The sequence below is a fragment of the Hemibagrus wyckioides genome, linkage group LG07 (assembly GCF_019097595.1).
Source record: "Hemibagrus wyckioides isolate EC202008001 linkage group LG07, SWU_Hwy_1.0, whole genome shotgun sequence".
Classification (NCBI taxonomy): domain Eukaryota; kingdom Metazoa; phylum Chordata; class Actinopteri; order Siluriformes; family Bagridae; genus Hemibagrus; species Hemibagrus wyckioides.
Window position 1 is genome coordinate 28,820,199 of NC_080716.1, and position 20,354 is coordinate 28,840,552.

The following is a 20,354-nucleotide window of genomic DNA, read 5'->3' on the forward strand; positions in this document are numbered from 1 at the left end:
CAGGTAAGGGTGTGTCCTAATGTGATTTTCAGGTAAAGGTGTGGCCTAATGTGAGTTTCAGGTAGGGGTGTGGCCTAACATATTTTTCATAGTACCTTCAGAGCCAAACTACATATTGAACATATCATAAAAGTCTATCAGGTAAATTTAACTTTAAAAAAAAACATTTTGATGAGCATGTATACCAGTCCCACTGTAATCAACAACCCTTAATTGTGATTTTTTTTTTTTATAGTTTGCTTTAATAGCTGTGATTTGATTGGACAGTGATTGCATTTCAGTTGGGATGCAGCACACTGATGAAATGTGACACCACAATAACTTTTGAAGAAAACAGCATGGAAGTGTTAAATAAGCAACGTCCAGCTGATTTTTTAATAAAGGTGAAGCTCTTTCTTGACTTCACATATAATGTTGAACCCTAGATGGAGTTAAATAGAAATCAAACAAATAATAATAATAATAATAATAATAATAATAACAACAACAGGAAAAAAAGAACAAAATCCTATTATGCTAAAAGTACTGCTGAAAAAAAAATCATTATAAACTTATGTAATTATTTATTTTTTTACATTTTCGAATATGACCATTTTAGTGTATGGTATAACTCAGCTACCAAGTATAAACACATTCACATTTAATTAAATTGAATTAATAAAATTGCATTTTATGTCCTTATTATTATTATTATTATTATTATTATTATTATACTTTCCGAGTAATCATGCCCAAAGTCCCCACAAGTGAGTAAAAAAAAATAAAGAGACATGATTATTGCTGTGATGCAAAATATTATTCTTCACATTACTTCCAAAACTTACCATAAGACTAAAGCGTGAAGTGCTGCGGTGTTGAGAATCATCGTAGTTAATGGACAAGGGACGAGACGAAAGACAAAATTGACGGAATAACAGGACGAATCTTCCTCTTATCTGAGACAGCAGCATGCACAGCCCTGTGTGTACACACACACACACGCACACACACACACACACACACACACACACACACAAGATCAATACTAGCAGCATTAACTAAAACAGCTCAGTATATTACACTTAACAGATGAAGACACTTACAATTTAAGAAGTATTTACATCACGATCACGTTACATAATTCTTTTTATTTTTTTTTTTACTTTTCTAAATCCTGAGTGTTCGAAATGCTTACAGGAGCAGAAGGTTATCAGATTATCCAGAATGAAGCAAGCCTGCTTTTTTCCCGTCACTGCTGCTCAACTGAATCAATACTCACTCTTTATTTTGGATGAGTCCCAACTTTTCAACTTTAAGCCTTTTGTGTTTACAACAGGATCACGTGACTTGTGGGGCAAAATAACTGAAGAAGTGTGTGAGGGAGGTATGGAACAGGGTATAACGGTGAAAACACAACAGTACGTTTAAAAATAGTACGGGTGGGTTGTTGATATTTTTCCCTGACTTGAATAGGAATAGGAAATCTCAGTATAATAAAAAAAAAAATGCAATAATAATCTACAAAACTAATCATTCTGTGTAGTTTCTCCTTCAAAGATGTTTTTCATCAAAAACACAACTAAATGAAATAAAATTCAACAAAAAAAATAAATAAAAACACAGTGAAATGAAAACATAAAATAAAATACACAATATGAAAATTTAAATCTAACAACAAAATAAACTAAAAAAAATCAAAATAGAATAACAAAATCTGAAACACTACAACAAAATAAAAATGCAACAAATTGTTGTTTTGACGTTCTATTTTGATTTTGCGATTGTGTTTAGTTTTGTTGCGTTTTATGCTGCTGTGTTTTTTTTATTATTCTGTTGTGTGTTTTGTTCCGTTGCGGTTATAGGGATGTGTTAGCTTTGTGGTTAAGGTGTTGGACTAGCTGATCAGAAGGTTGTGAGTTCAGGTCCACCAAGCTGCCCCTGAGTAAGGCCCTTACCCCTCAGTTGTATACAGTAAGTGAATCTGTTGTGCACTTTAAGGCCACTGTAAGTTTTACATACTGAATGCAGTAGAGTGAAAGGGTGACCTGGTGTTGTGGAGGATGATCACAGTGCTCACAGCTCAGGGTTTTCTTGCATGTTTAATTCTCTCGATTTCCTCGTTGCAGTGTTTTTTTTCCCCTTTTCTCTCCTCTTTTCTTTCCTTCGTTGTATGTTTCATGTTTTCAGTCTCTTCTGTATTTGATCTCTGTGCTCTGACCCCTGCTGAGATGTTACACTCCCATCCAGCTTTCATGTGCTACTGTATAACACATGACACACTGTGTCCTTTGATGGATCTCTGTAATAAATGCAGATCAGATTTCTGGAGACTTTCTACAACGGGATCAGACTCAGATAGTCAAGGAAACGGAAGATTTGTAAATGTTTACTGCTATTGTTTCATTAAGAATGGGGAAAAATAAATTTCATCACATTCATACATAAGCGTAGTTAAGTTTTTTTTGTGTGTGTGTTTTTGTATTGTTCGCAATAACTCTTACACAAATATACAGTATGATGGTGTGTTCAACTGCCGATGGAGTCTTTTTCCAATTCTTTTTTCCAGAAATATTCATAAACATAAGTTCGGAAATATTTCTTAGTTCACATTTATGATTTTTTAATTCTAGTAAATGTCTTCAATTTTAATTGAAACCGTTTGACCTTATTTTCATTTTAATAACAGATTATTCGTGCAGATTATATGTTCTGTTCAGTTCACAAGAGCGTAAACTTGCTTAGTATTGTAACAGAAATAAAGTTTTAAGGTTTTAAAATTTTAGAGAACAAAACCGAAATAATAAAACAAACATAAAACCAAATGCGATATTAAAACAGTGGGAGATTTATTCTCTTCAGTAACAACAAGCTCAAAAAAAAAATTATCCATCAGAGCTGAAGAATTAAAGAAGGACAGAAATTGAAACCTGGTTTAAAAAACACGAAATGTAAAACAAAACAAAACAAAAAAACGTTACTGTATTTTTCTACTTTACACTGTTACGTATATATTTGAACATGGCACTTCTGATTTGTGGAGGCAATGAAAAGCAAACGAAGAGAAAAAGGGGATGTATTATGTCACTACTTTTCAAATCTTATATTATAAGAAATAAACAAATAAATAAACACTAAACGATATCCATGATGTTGAGACTGGAGCTCAGAGCTCTTTTTTTTGTTTGTTTTTTACTAAAGCAATAATTTTAATATTTCAGCAGACCAAACACCAAACCAGCAGGAAAAGGTTGCAGTGAAAAATGGCATCTTAACAAATTAAAATATCCTACATTTTTTAATGTAACTTAATATAATTAAGTATTTTATGTAACTTAATATAATAGTTACAAGATTATTATACAGTTTTACGTTTTACATTTTCTTATTTTATTAGCTTGTTTTATTAGATTTTCTACAAATAAAAATTGAGCAAAATGTTCTGGAAAAAAAAAAACAATAAAACGCTAAACTTTAAAGCTTAAAATAATAAACGGACAAAACAGATGCTGTTCCACCTCAAAGGAATAGATGACATTTTTTAAAGCAAAGGCTTTAAAAAAATCACGATTGAACAAACTTTAGCGAATATGCTTAATAACCTTATAGGCATAATAATATATCTTACTTCATGATAGGTTTAATAGTCTCACATTTGGTTTATTGTAATTGTATAATAAGAAATAGTGGATACGTTTGTCTAGACTCAAGATATTAGAACTTGTTAAGATGTGATTTTTCAGTCTTGGTGTGTCTTGTTAATTCTGAAGGTTGGTGTTTGTTCCCACAGAGAGCTGAGGCTTCACACGGCAACACAGCAGCGTTAATCAGCAGGAAGCTGGTGTTTAGCTGTTAAATCTCACAAGGCTGCAGGAGGTTTCATCTCTGATTGGCTGGATGGAAAGATGGAAAAGCCTGATGTGACGGCGCTTGTGATGATGCTGCATTCAACTTCACTCCAACTCCGAGCCTGGAATTTTAAACCTCGTGTGAGTTTTCAGCTACAAAAGGTTGGACACCCCCATTTCATCTACCTAATGTTATTGATCAGTGATGTATATTTTCCTCGTTAAAAAAAACATCACACTATCAATTGGTGTTACAGATATAACAAGTGAATATACAGTACAGTAGGTACATACAGTAGGTAGGTATACAGTAGCATACAGTTTAGAGGTAAAGAAGTACTGCTGATCTTGATGTCAAGGTGCTGGAATTTCCAAGCAGGATTTTTTTTAACTGAAGGGGTGTTGTCTTTGGGTTTTTTTAGTAGGAGGTTGGAGTTATGAGTTTTTAAATTGAACGCAGCAGTAAACACGAGACAGTGTGTTAAAACCGATCACAATCCTGACACGTCTTTCATGCTATAACATGACTTGACATTTCTACTAAGCCTCCTGTAACTCTTTAATCTTGTCTGTGCTTTCGTGTTGTTAAGATGGTTAACAAACAAACTGCTAAAAGATGAATAAAGCCAGCGTGCAAACTAGCGAGCTAGCGTGTGCTGTGTGATTTTTGTGCATGTTGTAGTGAAAATTAGCTTAATCAGTTCAATTTGTAACCAGTAATGACTCTTAAAATGTCTGCAGTGTTTCTGCACCAAGCTTAACTATCAAAACTTAATTGAATGCATGCATCAAAGTGGCAGCTAAGTGATTAAGGTGTTGGAAGGTTTGAATCCCAGGTCCACCAAGCTGCCACTGCTGGGCCCTTGAGCAAGGCCCTTAACCCTTAATTGCTCAGATGTAGAAAGATGAAATAAGAATGTCACTCTAGAGTAGTATGTTACTTGGGGGCTCAAGTGGTTAAGGATCTGGGTTGTTGCCTGGAAGATTGGGGTTCAAGCCCCAGCACTGCCAAGCTGCCACTTTTGGGAAGATGAGCAAGGCCCTTAACTTTCTCTGCTCCAGGGGCACTGTATCATAGCTGCCCCTGTGTTCTGACCCCAATTTCCTTAGCTAGAATATGCAAAGAAAAAATTCTGTAATGTATGTGTGTCGATAATAAAAATGTTTCTAAGGATAAGGGCGTCTGCCGAATGCCAGAAATGTACTTCAGAAAACATACTAAATGAATGAATATGTGAGTGCTAACAGATACAGTACAATCTGTCACTGTACTATAAAGTCATCAGTAGGCCTTCCAACTATCGTTTGCCATAGTAATTACACTTAGCGCATTCCAAATCAGTTTTCTTGTGGCTAAAATGAGACATTCTAGCGTTTGTGTATAAAATTCAGCAGTATCTAAGAGGAAGGAGAAAGTAGCGTGTGATCTACTGTCTTCACTCCTGTTGCACTGATTCGCTTAAATTTAAACATTCCTCAGTTTTGTCGCGTCTCAGGAAATGCCCACATCTAGTCGCAACACTTGCACCCATTCATGTCACTGGAAGTCGCGAGCTTTTTTGAAAATGAAAATCTCTGGTGGTTTTTGTTGCTGTGACTTGATGTATACGTGAATGTGGCATGAAGTGTGTGAAGGGTTTTCCACGTCCATGCTTTTCCATCTTTCTGTAAACAAAAACATAATAAAATTTACACCATTGACCTTAAAGAAATAGATGAAATGCTTTAAAGGGGAGGAACAACACTTTCTTCCAATAGTAGAAATCGAGCTTAACACAACATATGGCACAATTTTTGTCACTGAACAATATTTGGCAAAACAAATTACAAAACAAAATAAAAATCATACACAAGGCTGAACAGTAGAGTTTTTTTGTTAAAAAAAAATGAAAGTCTTTTTTTAATAAGCATTGTATAAAATTTGGCAAATTAATTCATTCTCATGGTGAAAACCATGCAGATGTGATGTCATTGTAAGTAATGCAGTTGATCTGATTCCTGCGGGAACCACGGCATCATTCAAGCAAAGCATTTAGCTGAGGATTTATTATTATTTATTTATCAGTCTGATTAACCGTCAGCTTCTCAGACACACATGAAGCTCATCACTGATGTCAGATGTGTTGTATACAGATATGGATTGTACTACACATTAAGTATTTCAATCCATTTTCAACCTCAAAGTCCAAGTTCTTCTTCTCCTTTCTCTTCGCAAACCCCAAATTCATAAGGAGCATCTCATCAATCAAAAATAACTCTTTTGTTTCTTCTTCTTTTTTTTTTTTGTTTTCAAAAAATAGTTTTGATTTTTAAGTAAAACAACAAGAAAGTGTTTCAGGTAAAGTTGAAAAAACGATCCAAGAGTTCTCCTGACGAGTCTCACTGTAACGCTGTACAGAACATCTTCATATTCTTCTGTAAATACTCTCCAAAAATTCAGCCAGCTATTCAATCCACTCCAGCTTTATGGTTCTTCTTCAGGTCTCCATACCAGAACTGACTGAAGTGAGACAAAAAAACGGCGAATTAGAGAACACAGAAAATAGATGCAGTGCAACATGTGACCAGCAGATGGTAGTGATGTGGTGTTGGAGTTCATTAGCATTAGCATAACAGGCATGGGGGGAAAAAAACAACAACTTTGGTACAGGATTGCAACAGTGCACCAATAAAATCCCAGTGTAGAAAGTCAACTTAAAATTGATTTCAATTTAAAACTGGAGTTAAAATCGTTCAGTTAGAAATCTCAATTTATATCTAATCAGTTTCAAATATACTGAATGCAGGATTTAAAGCATGGCTTCTCAAAATAAAAAAAATAAAAATAAAAAACAACACCAGGCACAGTTTACTGATATTGTGGAATTTTGTAAAACTGAATTTCATACTAAAGGCTATGTGATTGAATGTTTTGAAAATCGAAATCTGAAATTGATTTAGATTTGAGTCAAAGTCGTATGGGAATTAGGAACAAGTGAACAACTGACATCTTCCTGGTTTTAAAGCTATGCTTCCAAGCTAAGTGCAGAGAGACAAGAGAAAAAAAAGTGGAGTGAACCTGTTTACAGCCAGACACACAAGCAGCAAAATATAGATGTGGAGAAAAACAGAAAAACACCCACTGGGTTCAGAGAGCACCGAGAAACAGCAGTGGGGTGTGTGTGTGTGTTGGGGACACACACACACACACAAAAAAACAATTTTTATTGGGAAACACAACATCAGAACAGCACAGTCTAATCTCTAATCCTAATATTTTGCTTCTCTGAACTGTCAAAGGCTCAGCTTCAAGACAAAACCAGCATGATTTATTAGTGGCGCTCTAATGCTGAGTTTGACACAAGAATCAATCAGCCCTCAGTTTTTCAATGACGTCTTAAATATCAGAAAGAGAGAGAGTGTTTACAGTGATACCAGCTTGACCACCATGTGAGGATCTGAATACCTCACTGGGGATGGAGAAACCACACTGTGTACTGGCTGGATTTAATAAAGCTCTTTTTGTGCTGGAGAAACAAAACACCACGTGGCATTATTGTGAGTTTCATCATTCAACAGTGGAGCCGTAGATATTTTTGGCACGCTTTCAGGAAAATGAGCTAAAGCTCATGAAGAAAAAGAATAATGCATGCAATAAGTTATATAATGAGCTTAAATATACAGGGATATTGTGTGTGTGTTTTATTAGAAATGTTTGAAAATGCAATCTGAGGCTACATTAGGCACAGGCTTGTGATTGGACAGTTAACAATTTACTGATTGGACAATTGTAACAACCTAATAAAGTGGCCAGAGAGGCTACATATATCTTTATATGTAACAATGATTTAATTTCTGTAGTGTTATCTGAATGATAAGTAAATGAAGAAATGACTTAAGGATAGAAAACGGAACGAAATCAGAGACCCAGAAAGGGGGTGGAGCTGAGTTGGGATTTCCTAAGCGTCTGATTGGTTTGGAGTCGTAGTGAGTTCCGCCGTCTCACAGCTGCTGGGGATTTGGGAGCTGGAACACTGTGAAGAAGAGAGGATAGAAATAAAAGCTTGTTGTAAGCCATTTTTTTGACATTTTTGGACAAGTGGACAAGTCGCAAGCCTGAAGCCCTTGGGACAAGCAGATTTAATGATTTTACTTAGAGTTGCCTGGAGGACAATTAAGTTCAAGATCATTATGTGCCTCGTTAAGTGTGCTGCAAAATTAGTCACAAACGTGACCCAAATAAAAGTCCAATTACCGATTCCTCTGCCACATCTTGGCTGATGCTCTGTTCTGCTTTTCCTGTGGGAGAAGGCTCTCTAAGTTGGCTCTCGTTGTTCTCTGTTCTCATGACAGAGAGCTCCTCAGGGAGTTCTGAGGTCGAGGTCAAAGTCATGTCGCCCTCCTGGGAAGCAGGTGTAGCAGCTGTGGGAAGGTGAAATAGATTCATTTCCATTGCATCGATTCAGCCGTGCTTGTTAAAGGGTTTATAATTAGTTCTGAAATAATCATTAATGTGTCAGTGAGCCAGGATTTCTTCTAAGTATCGTGGGATTGGGTATTACAGTTAGTCAGTCCTTGAGGAACAATTTGCTTGACCCAGATTACAAGCACTTGTTGTATGTCTTACTCACGAGAGTCTGCAGTGGATGGTGATGTCGATGACCCCGGCGTCAAACTCAGCTGGGAAAGATCAAGATCTGGACTACAGACCTCAGTTTCCTGCTTCTCCCCAGGCTGTGTGGCTCCTCCCATTACCGTATGTGGGTCAGTGGTGTCAGCAGGCTGTGAGTGTGAGCCTGATGCCTCTGCCAAAGGGATACTGCTTGGGGCGTCTCTGGATTCAGCTGCATGCTGGGGGCTGGTGATGGTTGAGGATGGTGCAGACGGGGTAGACATGCGAGGACGCATGGCCGCTAAAGGAACAAGTCCTTGAAATAAGGCCCCGGCTGGTACGAAGGCCCACTGTTGCTGGCCCGGGCCAGGAGAGTGGAAAAGGTTGGCCTGGCCCCAGATCACTGGCTGCCCTCCAGGAAGAACTTGAGCAACCTGCAGAGGAGCCTGAACACCAAACGCCAGTGGAGCTGTCGGAGTTGCGAAGGACTGCTGAGCCCAGTGAGCTGTCGGCACTGCACCCATCGTCATGTAGCCTGCAGGGAAGGTTGGACAGGAAGTGAACAGACAGAGGAGGACGTGACAGAAAAGTAATGGGTTGGACAGAAGTGAGAGGCAAGGAAGGGATGGGCAAGAATGAGGACAAATCAGACAGATGGAGAGAGATGAAACAGATATGTGGAACAAAATTGGGACAGAGAGAACAGGCAGACATAGTACAGAACAGACAGAACGGAAAAATATGACAGAAAGGAAGAAGACACAAGATGTGGTCAACTGTGCTATTGTTAGAAAGTAATCAACTCTGAGGTGATAACAGGTCACATCAGGCTGCCTCACACCACCCCATAACAACATGCCTTACTTAAGAGGTAGAAACCCTCAATATGAAATGTAATTAAATAAATAATATGGATTACATCAAATGTTATGAATTTATTTTGTGATAAAGAGTGTGTTACCTGAAGGCACAGCTGGGGGGCTGAAGTGTGTAAAGAGTTCAGGGCGGCGCTGGTGTCTTCGTCGCCCGGGGTCCAGAGTATTAGCAGGAGATGCAGGCATCTGTGAATCAGCCCAGTTCATTAGAATTCAATACAATAATCAATACTAATGACCTAACAGAAGACTAGCTCTATATGACAGAAAATTAACTATAAAGATTTTGGTTATCTATTAAAATGCCACAGAAAATAAAACCTTTATTATTTCTTTGTGCTGGTGAAGGTTGTGAGGTTCACTTACAGATACAATGTCTGGAGGGGTGGCCATGTCACCGAACAGTTCCAACTGACTGATGTTCTGGAGGTAGTACAACAAATGAGATGGAAAGAAAGGGAACAGTTAGGGTTAGGGTTTTAAGAGGAGAATATATGCTCACGTATTAGAACGTTAATCACTGATGAGATGTTTGAGTTCATTGTTGGAGTTTTTGTAAAACATCTAACTATAGCATATAGTGTATATACTGTATCAGCATCACTGGGATAAGACAAAGCAAGTTCTGTAGTGTCACAGCACACAAAATCATTAGGGTTTGTCGGTAAGTCAAACTTTAGCCTTGGGGTCTCCTATTTCACTATACCTCTCTAATCTAGCAGCATTGCTAACTACAATTCCTGCCCATAAAGCTAAGCAGTCTATTATATGGTCCTGTACTCAAAAATTCTTGTCTATGATTTACAGAGCCATGTGTAAACAATAATATTTATGAGATTTTGAGATTTACTGCAACTAGCAAAGCATCATAAAACGCCACAGAGCTAATATAAACCAACCAAAGTCCTGTGTTTGAGCAAACAAATCAAATGAAGTTTTCTTTATGAAAGTCAATAAGGAGTAGAGATTTTCTCCCTCTGGTTATTGAATGAGTGATGAACGAAAAATTGCTAGCGACTTGTCCATCCCTGATTCATAATCCTCTCTGCTCAGGGACCTGCAACTTTTTGATACAAGAACTGATATATTGCGATATGAGTTTTAGTGATGGCAAGTGATGGAAGGAGGGAAATTATGTACTTTTGGAAATTCCAATCTCTCAAAAAGTTCCAACTGTATGAACATGCAAGCAGTAACACTGTGTGAAATGGAGATAGTGACAGATTAATGGTTTTGGAAAACTGGATACGATGGAAGACTTTATGAGGGACATTTTTAAATGGTGATTTAAATGAAAAACCACAGCTGATAGCATGCAATGCAACTACAAAGAGGCAGAGTCCCAACACCAAACCTCTCTTGAAACCAGTAATGGAAATAAATAAAAAGAACTAAAAGTCAGTTCATCTCTTTACTGCAAGTCTTTGAGATAGGAAGGCAGTGTAATGAATGTGCAGTCCTGGAGGACCACAGCAGCACACAGTTTAGCGTTTTCCCTTATCTAAACTCTTGGGAGCCAAACATGAAGAGCTTGACACTAGAGTTAAATCAATAATTCAGTTGAGCTGGTGAGAGAGATTGAGTTTGCCACGACTGAGGGAAAAATCTGTTATTCTGCAGTGCTGTAGTCTGCATTGGACTGAACTCTGAAAGATTAGATTATGTTCTTCTGGAACTGAAAGAGTGTTCAGTTACAGCCAAGATCATTGGAGAGAGGTTTGTTGGAGGGACTTTAGAAATGGGGAAGACTGGGGATAGAATACAAGCACCTACAGTCATAAAATGGCGTTTTGGAACATCATAGACTCCTTCTTTCTGCTGGCTCGTTGGGACCTAAAAGTCACAACAGATCAATTAATCCACAACTCTGTCTTTATTTTTTATCATGTTAGATTTTACAATCTGCCTCACTACAGTACATTAGAGTCCTCCCCAACACCAATGACTTGAAAATGAGGCTAAGCAGGAGAAAAGGGGGTGGGATTTGGCGTAATACCTGATAAATGCTCTCCTCTGATTGGGGGCCATGGAGTGGCTCGTGTCCAGCTTCAAATACAATGTACTACGACAAGAAGATAGAGAATGAGAGAAGAAGAGAAGAGTGGGTGGGGCCACACAGGTAGACGTTAGCACTGGGAATGCATAAGCCGACATAAAGAACCTTTGGGTCTGCCACAAGAAAAGCACTTCACTGCCATGAACATGGTTTTATAATAGTTATAAAGGGACACTTCATCCATGAGCATAAATCTGACCTCAGACGCTAAATATAGTTGACCAAGGTTTGTCAGTTGGCAGACCCAGCATGATATTTTTTAGTGGCCAAATGGAATAGTTGAAAAATATTACAGTCAATAATTATATAAGGTTAAAAAAAATGTCTGTGATTCAGACATGAACTCATTAAAATCATGAACCATTAGGATTTCTGTAGCAGCTTGGTGCAGCCATTCACATGCATTTATGCCTATTATTTAGCAGACGGCAAATCATCAGACTGGAGATTACCTACAGGCATAAAGACTCAGCTCAGAAAGCTTAAAACTACCACTTGTTTTTAAGTTATTATTTTCAACATTTTAACCATATTTGCTTAAGTGGTTTCTCACGCTGCATGCAGCACCTTTATCAATAAAAATGTAACATGGTTCCAATCCAATCAATGACACAGGCTTTCATGGCCAGTTGTCCAAGAAAGCAAAATCAAAGCAGTTTGAAGAGATGCAGCTGGCTGATGTCACATGTTAGCACTCACCTTTCTGCATTGGTAGTTTTGATATGATAGGGGTAAGAGTGGGAATTAGGGGATTAAAAAAATAGCAAAAAACAGTGCTAGTGGTATCATGTGAGCAGGAACGGGTAGGAAGTGTGGCCCAAAGTATAAAAGCAGGCTATTTTATTTTAAGGGATTCAAATCAAAGTACTGTTCATATGTTGTTTATAAATTTTGAAAGGCCAGGCATCTTAAATGTATACCACTCCTAGGTAGCGGATGTTGATGTATAACCTTTCTGAAAACCCCCAGTGTGAGATCACCAAAACCCCATAATGTCCACCAATGCCAGCTCTGCTTGGGCTTTTCCCAGTAGCTTAGGAGTTGATAACAGGGACATGAGTATATATCATGGTGGTAGTGGTCTATGCTACATGGTATCCTGAAGTTGTTTCCTTGATAGGGGCCTCCTCCAAATACAAGGAGTTAAGGCTCCCCCTCTGCTGGCTGACCTATAGGGCTCCTCCATGTAAAACTGCTCTACACAAGCTGGATATGCTTGTCTAATGTATCACTCAAAACTTTATAATGGATAGTGGCTGCTCCTATGTGCTGCTTGTGGTCAGGGAGGTACCCCAGGTCTTTTCAGCCTTCTTGTCGCTTACACCCTGAAGCCCCAAGAATTGCTGGATTTGGCAAAGTAAATACCTAGTCAGAACCAGGCTGTGTCTCTAGCTCTTGATTCATCCCAGAGAAGTCAGCAAGAAGACGAGCAGAAGTCTGGAGCTGTACCAGACTATCCATTTTACCCTCCATGCTGTGATCTTGCAAAAACTCTGGAACTTTGTCCTGAGGCCCCACCAGCACTATGCTACAGCATATGTAGATGACATGGTAGGCTGTACAGAGTGCTGGGCCAAACACCTTGTACTCCTTATAATCCAGTGCTGGAGGCCCTGTTCAGAATTGAACTGGCTGCCAAAGAAGTGTTATCTCTGGCTGGCAGAAGCACAATACTATGGGGACCAGAAAAGTCCTAGGACAATTGACTTCTCTATAGTCTCTATACTTGTATTATAAGTGGCACTATTCTTTTTATAGGAGGCAACTAAAATAATGGCAAATAAGAAATGATTTCTTATTATATTCTTTTAATAAATGGACCTTAAACTGGCAGATAAATAGGATATTTCTCGAGAGAAACTACTATTTTCAGAGTGTCTATAAAAACTACATTTAAGGTAAGAAAATGAAGTCATGGCTATCTGTATTCACTTTGGGGTTTCGAGAGTAAAGGTAAAAGTGCATTGGCTGACTCTTACACTTTCCAGCTTATACCAAAAAGAATGTATAATCTATATAACGTGTCAGCAAAATTCTGCTACTCAATTTATTTCTAATAAATATATAGTGGAATGGTGGACTTCTAAAAGCAAAGCATGAAAATTGGTGACATTGAAGGGAACCAGCTCCAGTCATGGAAGAGCACACCACTGCAGTGTTTTGGCTCTCATGATGAATTGTTAGGGAAAACACTGAACTGTGCAGTACTGCAGTTAGGTGTGTCTGATTCAGATATATGTAATCTTAAGCTATGTAGCAAAAGACTGCTCTTACCTGATACACAGGGTCATCAGTGTCATCCTCGAGGATCGTCTGTGAAACACATTGGGGTAAGAAGGTGGATTCTAAAGGCACAAGCTTCAAGAACATTTATACTGTTATACTAATTGACATTTAAGGTTTTTCTAGCCATTATTATCATGGATAAGTGAAGCACTCTGTAAATGAAATGCTTTGTCTGCACCTGATAAACAGCCTGCTCGCAGTGCTTTACTTTTTGTGCCTTCTTCTCCCCTTCATCCCTCTGCCTCAGGTCGTAGATGAGTGTAAAGAGGTCGCGCAGCTCCAGAATTAAAGGCTCTGCCTACCAAAAAGAAGCAGAACATGGATATGAGCATCATGTAGAAGGGACTGTCTTTAAATGTTATGGTTTTCTGGATTTTTTTTCCCTGTTAACTACCATTTGTACACCTCAGAAATCCGTACATCTTTTATTCTGTAAAAGTCTTTAACAAGTTCTTATTCGATCTTTTATTCTTTTTCCAGCCAATTAATTCAAGGCTAAATGTCATCCGTGGCTTTATTCTGTTTAATTATTCATCTGGAAGAGTCACCCGTAAAATCATTTTCAATCTATATCATGTTGAGATGTGCCTGGGGATTTTTTTTTTTGTTTTGTTTCACCTGCTTCCTTTTCAAAGCCTCTCAGAAAGAAAGGCTTTTATTAAAAATAGACTTGACAGAAAATATTTTCTAATCCATTGAATGCGCCAGCTAGTTGGCTCATAGGAAGCGACGTTATGTTTTATGCATTGCCTTTAAACAGAATAAAGAAAATAATGTAAAGAATAAAACCGTGTTTTACTGAAAAGAATCAAAGGTGCGCTGGTATGATGAGATACAGTTGCTGTTAGCCACCCTGAAGATCTATGGTACTGTATGACTTAAACTATAATAAACATCTAAAAACACAGATATTCGAGTATGCAATGCACCAATAACAGGCAAAAAAACATACCTGTCTTTTTTCTATGACTCAAGACATGGTCCAAAAAAAACTTAAACCCAAATGGAACACCAGTGGCTGAATTCCACCTTAAAATCCACCTTAAAAAATGAACATTCCACATTCATATATTTTATGTGAAAGTAAAATAAAATATGATGTCTCACTGAATGTACTGTCTTGATGGCCACAAACTTGTGGTTTCCTTCTTTCCCGCAGACGTAGCCGAAGGCACGGTGGTCTCTGGTATCTTTGGCGATGTAGGAGATTTCATGCACAGAATGGTGATGCTGTAATACCTGTGGAAAGTTGAAACTGTCCTTTACGCTGATTATTCACAACGAAATGACCAGCATTAAAAGAGTCTCCTTACTGATGACTATAATGATGGCTAACACTTAACAGAGAAAAAAAAAGCTGGCGTTTGGGCTAATTAACTGTGATTAATGAGGATGTGAGCAGGACTGAGCTATGTGGCTGTCAGCCTGGAGAAGGAGCACAGTACATCATGCTAAGAGACTCGTCCTAGCGAGGGAAGCCATCATTACTGTTAATGAAATTGGACTCAGTCCAGCGAGCTTCAAATTCAGATTAATATTTTAAAGCTTAAACGAGGTGTTTCTAAACACTTTTTCTTTAGGCAGGACTATATCTCATACATAATTCATGATCATATCCATGTGGGGTTTAATTAAGTTTTATTAACCCTAGCAGACCAGACAGAAGTCTACCTCATCTTCAGGGAATTACTGCTGCTTCATTTTTTCAAGTAACTCCTAATGTTACCACCACAACATTGTTCAATCAGCCAAGATTTTTATCCACATCTCCTAAAAATGTTGTTAGATAATAAAAAGGTTATGCAAAAATATATATAGTTCATTGTATAACCTCTTTTTCCCAGAGGCCGAAAAATGACTCACAGTAAAAGCTAACAGACAGACAAAATCATTCATTTGTTTATACTGATTGAAAATACCCCAATGGTCCATTTTCATTCTGCCGGTGTACTGGTATAAAGGGTTAAAGCAATTCTATATAAATATTCAGCTAAATACAAAATAGAACAGATTCAGCTAAATACTGAATACTACAAAGCAGAGCCCATAGCCCCGCCTTCTTCTTGGCTCGATAGACAGGTTCACAAATCCACAGGTCATCATTTATGGAGATAAAGTTAGCAGAAAGGGGAAGGGACCGCTATCAGTAACGAATCTATGTCTTTCATGTTCTGCTTCCTTCCCCGTTCTGTATATTGCGTTTTTATTTGTGTTAGGTTTAACTGCTATTTAAGTAACCATAGCAACAGTTTGAAAATAATAGACGCAGCGGGTTAACTTTACAATTGGCACCATGTGATTTTCTGACAGAATGAGTAATTTTCACTCTGATTTAATGTGTTTTAACATTAAAAAAAATGCAAGACTCATATCAATTTTGAGGTCAACAAACACTACTTATAAATAAAGTTAAGCAGTAGCAGTGACTCAGCTTTAACTCAGTGCAGTAGCCAGAACGCACCTAGCTCTAAAAAATGTTTAAAAAATGATGATAAACCATAATCCCTTTATGTTGAAATGTTATGTGTGATTTGGGACAGAAACGAATAATCATGACAGTCGGTGTGAAAGCAGTCCAGACTCACCCCAGATCTCTCGTCATAGATCTTAATGCCGTTGAAGGAGACGGTTAAGAAAACCCGCTGCTTGTGTTCTCCTTTGGATCGAGCTGAAGCAGCGATACCCTGTGACAGGAGAGTAAAAAAAAAGAGGGAGGATAAAGTAAGAATGGTAAGAAAAAGGAAAGTTAGCAGTGATGGTTGGTTGTGAAGTTAAATGTATAGCCTGAGTATCTATTATGTTGAGGTTGAGGTCTCGTGGGGCAAACTATCACACACTCACTTGAAGGCAGAAAGACAGACAGGGAGATAGGCTCTCCTGGCTTTATACCATGGTGCCTCTGAACACCAGTAAAGTTTCCTATAAGCTGAAGAACCCGATGTGTGTCTTTTAATCTTTTAAAGACCGAGCCCTGCTAGCACATTGACACCAGCCTCTCCTCCTGCTCATTAGTGAGGTATAACTTCCTGCTTAACTTACACATCACACATTCCACTCTGCCTCTAGTATTTCCTGTAAATTGGCAGCTCTGCTTCCCAAAAGCGCAACAGTGGTTATTAGCTTATCAGCTAGACAATTCAAAGTTGACGCTATTCTGTGAAACATCAGCGCCACAAAAAAAAAATGAATAATTTTGTGGTATAAAAATAGCAACAGGTCATTCAGAAGCAAAAAAAAAATCTTGAATGTTTTCAAACTTCCAGCACATCCCACGCCAAAGAAAAAAAAAAAAAAAAAACAGCACTCACACAGACACACTAGATCCGTGGGGTGTGTGTGTACATGATCAAGCGAAGCTGTCGTTAATGAGCTGACCTGTCAGAGCATGGCTGAAGTCTGACAGAGGAACAAAGCATGCAAGAATTCATTTCAGACGTCGGCTGACGGACCGCCCGTGGATCAGCGCTATTGTACTAGCAGCTCTTTCCACACCAGCACATCCATTAACAGCATGGTTCTGAGGGCGGGATGTGGCGTAGGCACTATCAAGCACTCACTTAAATGTCAAAGCTCTCTCTCAGAGCACAACGGCTCTTCTGTAACGGCGACGTGAAATTTAGAGACGGTATACTTTCGGTCTGTAGGGGATCATCAAAGAGGAAGAATTAAAGTTATGACCTGGAGAGGGTTTTAATTCTAACTTGCATTTGAACGTGTCTGGTGTTAAAATGAGAGGGAAACTGTTCCATTCAGCGAGCCGTACCTTCAGCTTCATCATGGAGTCCTGGCAGAGTTTATCTCCACGTGCCGCAGACACGTCGTCAATCCCAATCAGCTTGGCTTTGTAGCGCACCCCATCGCCACGGAAACGCTTTATCAGAGCCTGCTCGCTCCGGTTCTGACCTGAGAGAGAGAGAGAGAGAGAGAGAGAGAGGTTCATACAGTAGGTTAAATGAAGTAACTTTTACACCACAACGCTGCTGAATTTTGGATTCTGATTAATTTTTATTATTATTTATTTTCTGACAGTAAATATTTCAATACGTTATAGTAACAGCTCACTCACAGGGACCTGTACATAAATGGAAATGTTGATATGGTGATGTTTTCTATTTTTTGAGAACATTTATGCAAGGATTCTCCAGTGTCAGCACTTTATAAGAGACAGAGGTAAAGCTGTAACAATAAGTTTTCTTCAGGACAAATGAGTTTATTTGACTTTTTCAGCTGGAGAGTGAACAGCTGTTTTTTAGCTGATGTTATAATACATTTATGGATAGCTATAAATGGATAAAAATGATGATGTGTCTCATCCTGTAAACAGAAAAATGAGCCATCGTGTACAGAAGGTTTTAAATATAGTCCAAAAGAAAGAAAAAATAAATCTGCAAGCAAGCATTTAAAATACTTCATACTTTGTAATGGCATGATATTGTATATACAGTAACTGCCATATAAACTCCAGCAGAATCTTCGAAGAATGCAGGACTTCTGATCAGAACAGTGAGTTCCTTGCTGTAACAGTGACAGCATTAACCAGGTTAATGAAAGAGCAGCCAGGAGCAAGTCTCCATCTTGTAAGAGGAATGATCTCCAGCAGTGCATCAGTCGATAAGCGGTCTGCACTGCTGAGAGAATTTGGATCTTGGCACCGGCAACCTGTCAATGTTTGGTCCTTGAGCAAAGCACTTAGTCCTGAGCTGATCAGCATGATTGTTGATCTGCTAGATTACTGAATGCTAAATATCCTGGTCATAAGCTGAAGGAGATGAGGAAAGGAGCGTGAATCCTTCAGCAAGACCCTCATCTGCTCAGCTAATTCCTGTCTGAACTGGAAGTTGTTTGCACAAATGCCTTCATCTAAATGATTATTCTCCACATCCTGTACAAATTTAAGTATATGTACCTCACCATTGTTTATTTTTTCCCTTATTAAAACACTTAAAATACAAAGACAAAGAAAATAATTAACAACCAGAAGCAGAGGAAATGTTACAACACTGAAATGGATTCTTTTGTTCCTCTTACTACAGCCAACAGCCATCCATCCATCTATCCATTTATCCATCCATCCACACATCCATCTATGCAGATATAATGCAGCACCCCTGGAGCAGACAGGGTTAAGGGCCTTGTTCAGTTGCCAAACAGTGGTGGTGATGTTGCTTGAACCCCAAACTACAACCCAGACCCTTAATCACTACATCCCCACTAAAAACTTTTCATGTCAGAAGTGGGATTCGAACCCACGCCTCTATTCAGAGACCAGAATCCCCCTTACATGTGGTGGAAGGTTTGAACCTTGAGTCTGGCGCCTTAGACCGCTCGGCCATCCTGACACAACCCTGGGGCAGCCTATTCATCTATCCTACACAAGGTCTTGGGAACTCTAAAGTCTATTAGGAAACTCAGGACTAGCTACCAACCAATCACAGAGTACAATCAAGCTAGAGAACCCACAGGCAGGAATTGAACCCCCAACCATGGAGGTGTGAAAATTTAAAAATGAAACAAATTTGTTGTGCATTTTATCGGTTCTAAGTTACAATTAATAATGAGACCAATTAGTTATTGCTGTCATTTCAGTCTTTTTATTTACATTATACAGCAGCTATAAACTGCTAAACCTTCCCTCTTTTTCTCTCTCTTGTGGAATAAAACACAGCATTTCAGACTTAGCAGTTTAAGTATAAACCTAATTAAGGTCCTGGATTATTGTTACTGCTTTTACAGATGAAGTTCTGTTCTTCAGACTTTTCAAAGCCACTCAGCCCAAATGAAATACCTCACACAGGTACTGTCCCACACACCAGCATCTGGATCAGTTACTCTGATAGAAACAAGGAACAGTTAACCGTAACACATCCGATTAGCTGTGAAAAGTCCAGCGTCTCATCAGCAGGATGTGAAAACTCAGATGGAACATATGGCATCGAGGCCCTTTCATGCTCTGTTAGTCTCCATCCAACATTAAGGCTCAGTGAGCAGAGTAATATAAATCAATCAGACATCACAGAGCTCTGGGGTTTAATCCCAATCTAACTGCAGGCCATCTCATACCACTTAAAAGAACTTCAGGCAGCAATCAGAACCATTATTAATAAAAAAAAAAACCCGTCCAAAACAACAATAACCTGCTGCTGAACTGCGTCACAGGGGTGTTGATACGGATATTAAAACCTTAATCTGCTAAACTGGGTGTCTTCTGAGCTTTGATATTAAAAAGGAAGCAGGATGACTGAACCTTTCTGTTCTGTTTACTTTATTGAGATAAAAGTCTTAAAGCAATACAGCAATAAAACATTCGTTAAATTTACCGTAATGGATGCTAATCAGATTTATATGTACAATAAAGACGTACATAAAAAACACGTTTAACACGCATGGAGATGCTCCAGGTAGTGGACGTGTGAGTGTGTGTGCAGATGGAGAGGAAATAAGATAAGAGGATAATAAAAATGAATGTTACAAATATTGGAGAAAAAAAAACTGGCTATTCTAACCCAAGAAGAACATTAAAGAAGTAAAGAAACATCAAGTATAGAAAACTGACCTGACCCGAGTCGGGTGTCCAGGTACATTCTTTAAAACTAATAGCGCTCATTTCAGATAGAATTTTTATTGCTGTATCGCTTTAGGGAGACATTTATCTCTAGAATGTGAACCGAACAAGAATATCTTATATGAACTCTCCTGTAGTTTGGTTTCCACTACTGAATTTA

At 38.4% G+C, this 20,354-nt stretch overlaps 1 protein-coding gene and 1 non-coding gene across 2 annotated transcripts in view; both read right to left on the reverse strand.

The window, feature by feature from the left end:
- c8b (complement component 8, beta polypeptide) overlaps positions 1 to 20,354 on the reverse strand; it is a 54,577-nt gene that overhangs the window by 6,816 nt on the left and 27,407 nt on the right. Inside the window, exons 3-14 of the mRNA XM_058395193.1 lie at positions 17,396 to 17,535; positions 16,218 to 16,316; positions 14,740 to 14,871; positions 13,811 to 13,930; positions 13,621 to 13,659; positions 11,287 to 11,352; positions 11,064 to 11,123; positions 9,657 to 9,713; positions 9,377 to 9,476; positions 8,435 to 8,950; positions 8,059 to 8,225; positions 825 to 928 (exon numbers count right to left, since the gene is read on the reverse strand). Of these exons, the coding sequence (XP_058251176.1) occupies positions 825 to 928; positions 8,059 to 8,225; positions 8,435 to 8,950; positions 9,377 to 9,476; positions 9,657 to 9,713; positions 11,064 to 11,123; positions 11,287 to 11,352; positions 13,621 to 13,659; positions 13,811 to 13,930; positions 14,740 to 14,871; positions 16,218 to 16,316; positions 17,396 to 17,535 (1,600 nt within the window). The remainder of the gene's footprint in view (positions 1 to 824; positions 929 to 8,058; positions 8,226 to 8,434; positions 8,951 to 9,376; positions 9,477 to 9,656; positions 9,714 to 11,063; positions 11,124 to 11,286; positions 11,353 to 13,620; positions 13,660 to 13,810; positions 13,931 to 14,739; positions 14,872 to 16,217; positions 16,317 to 17,395; positions 17,536 to 20,354) is intronic.
- trnal-caa (transfer RNA leucine (anticodon CAA)) lies at positions 18,858 to 18,971 on the reverse strand. Its single transcript has 2 exons — positions 18,934 to 18,971; positions 18,858 to 18,903 (listed from the first exon to the last, which is right to left on the reverse strand). It is a non-coding gene; the product is annotated as a tRNA-Leu (tRNA).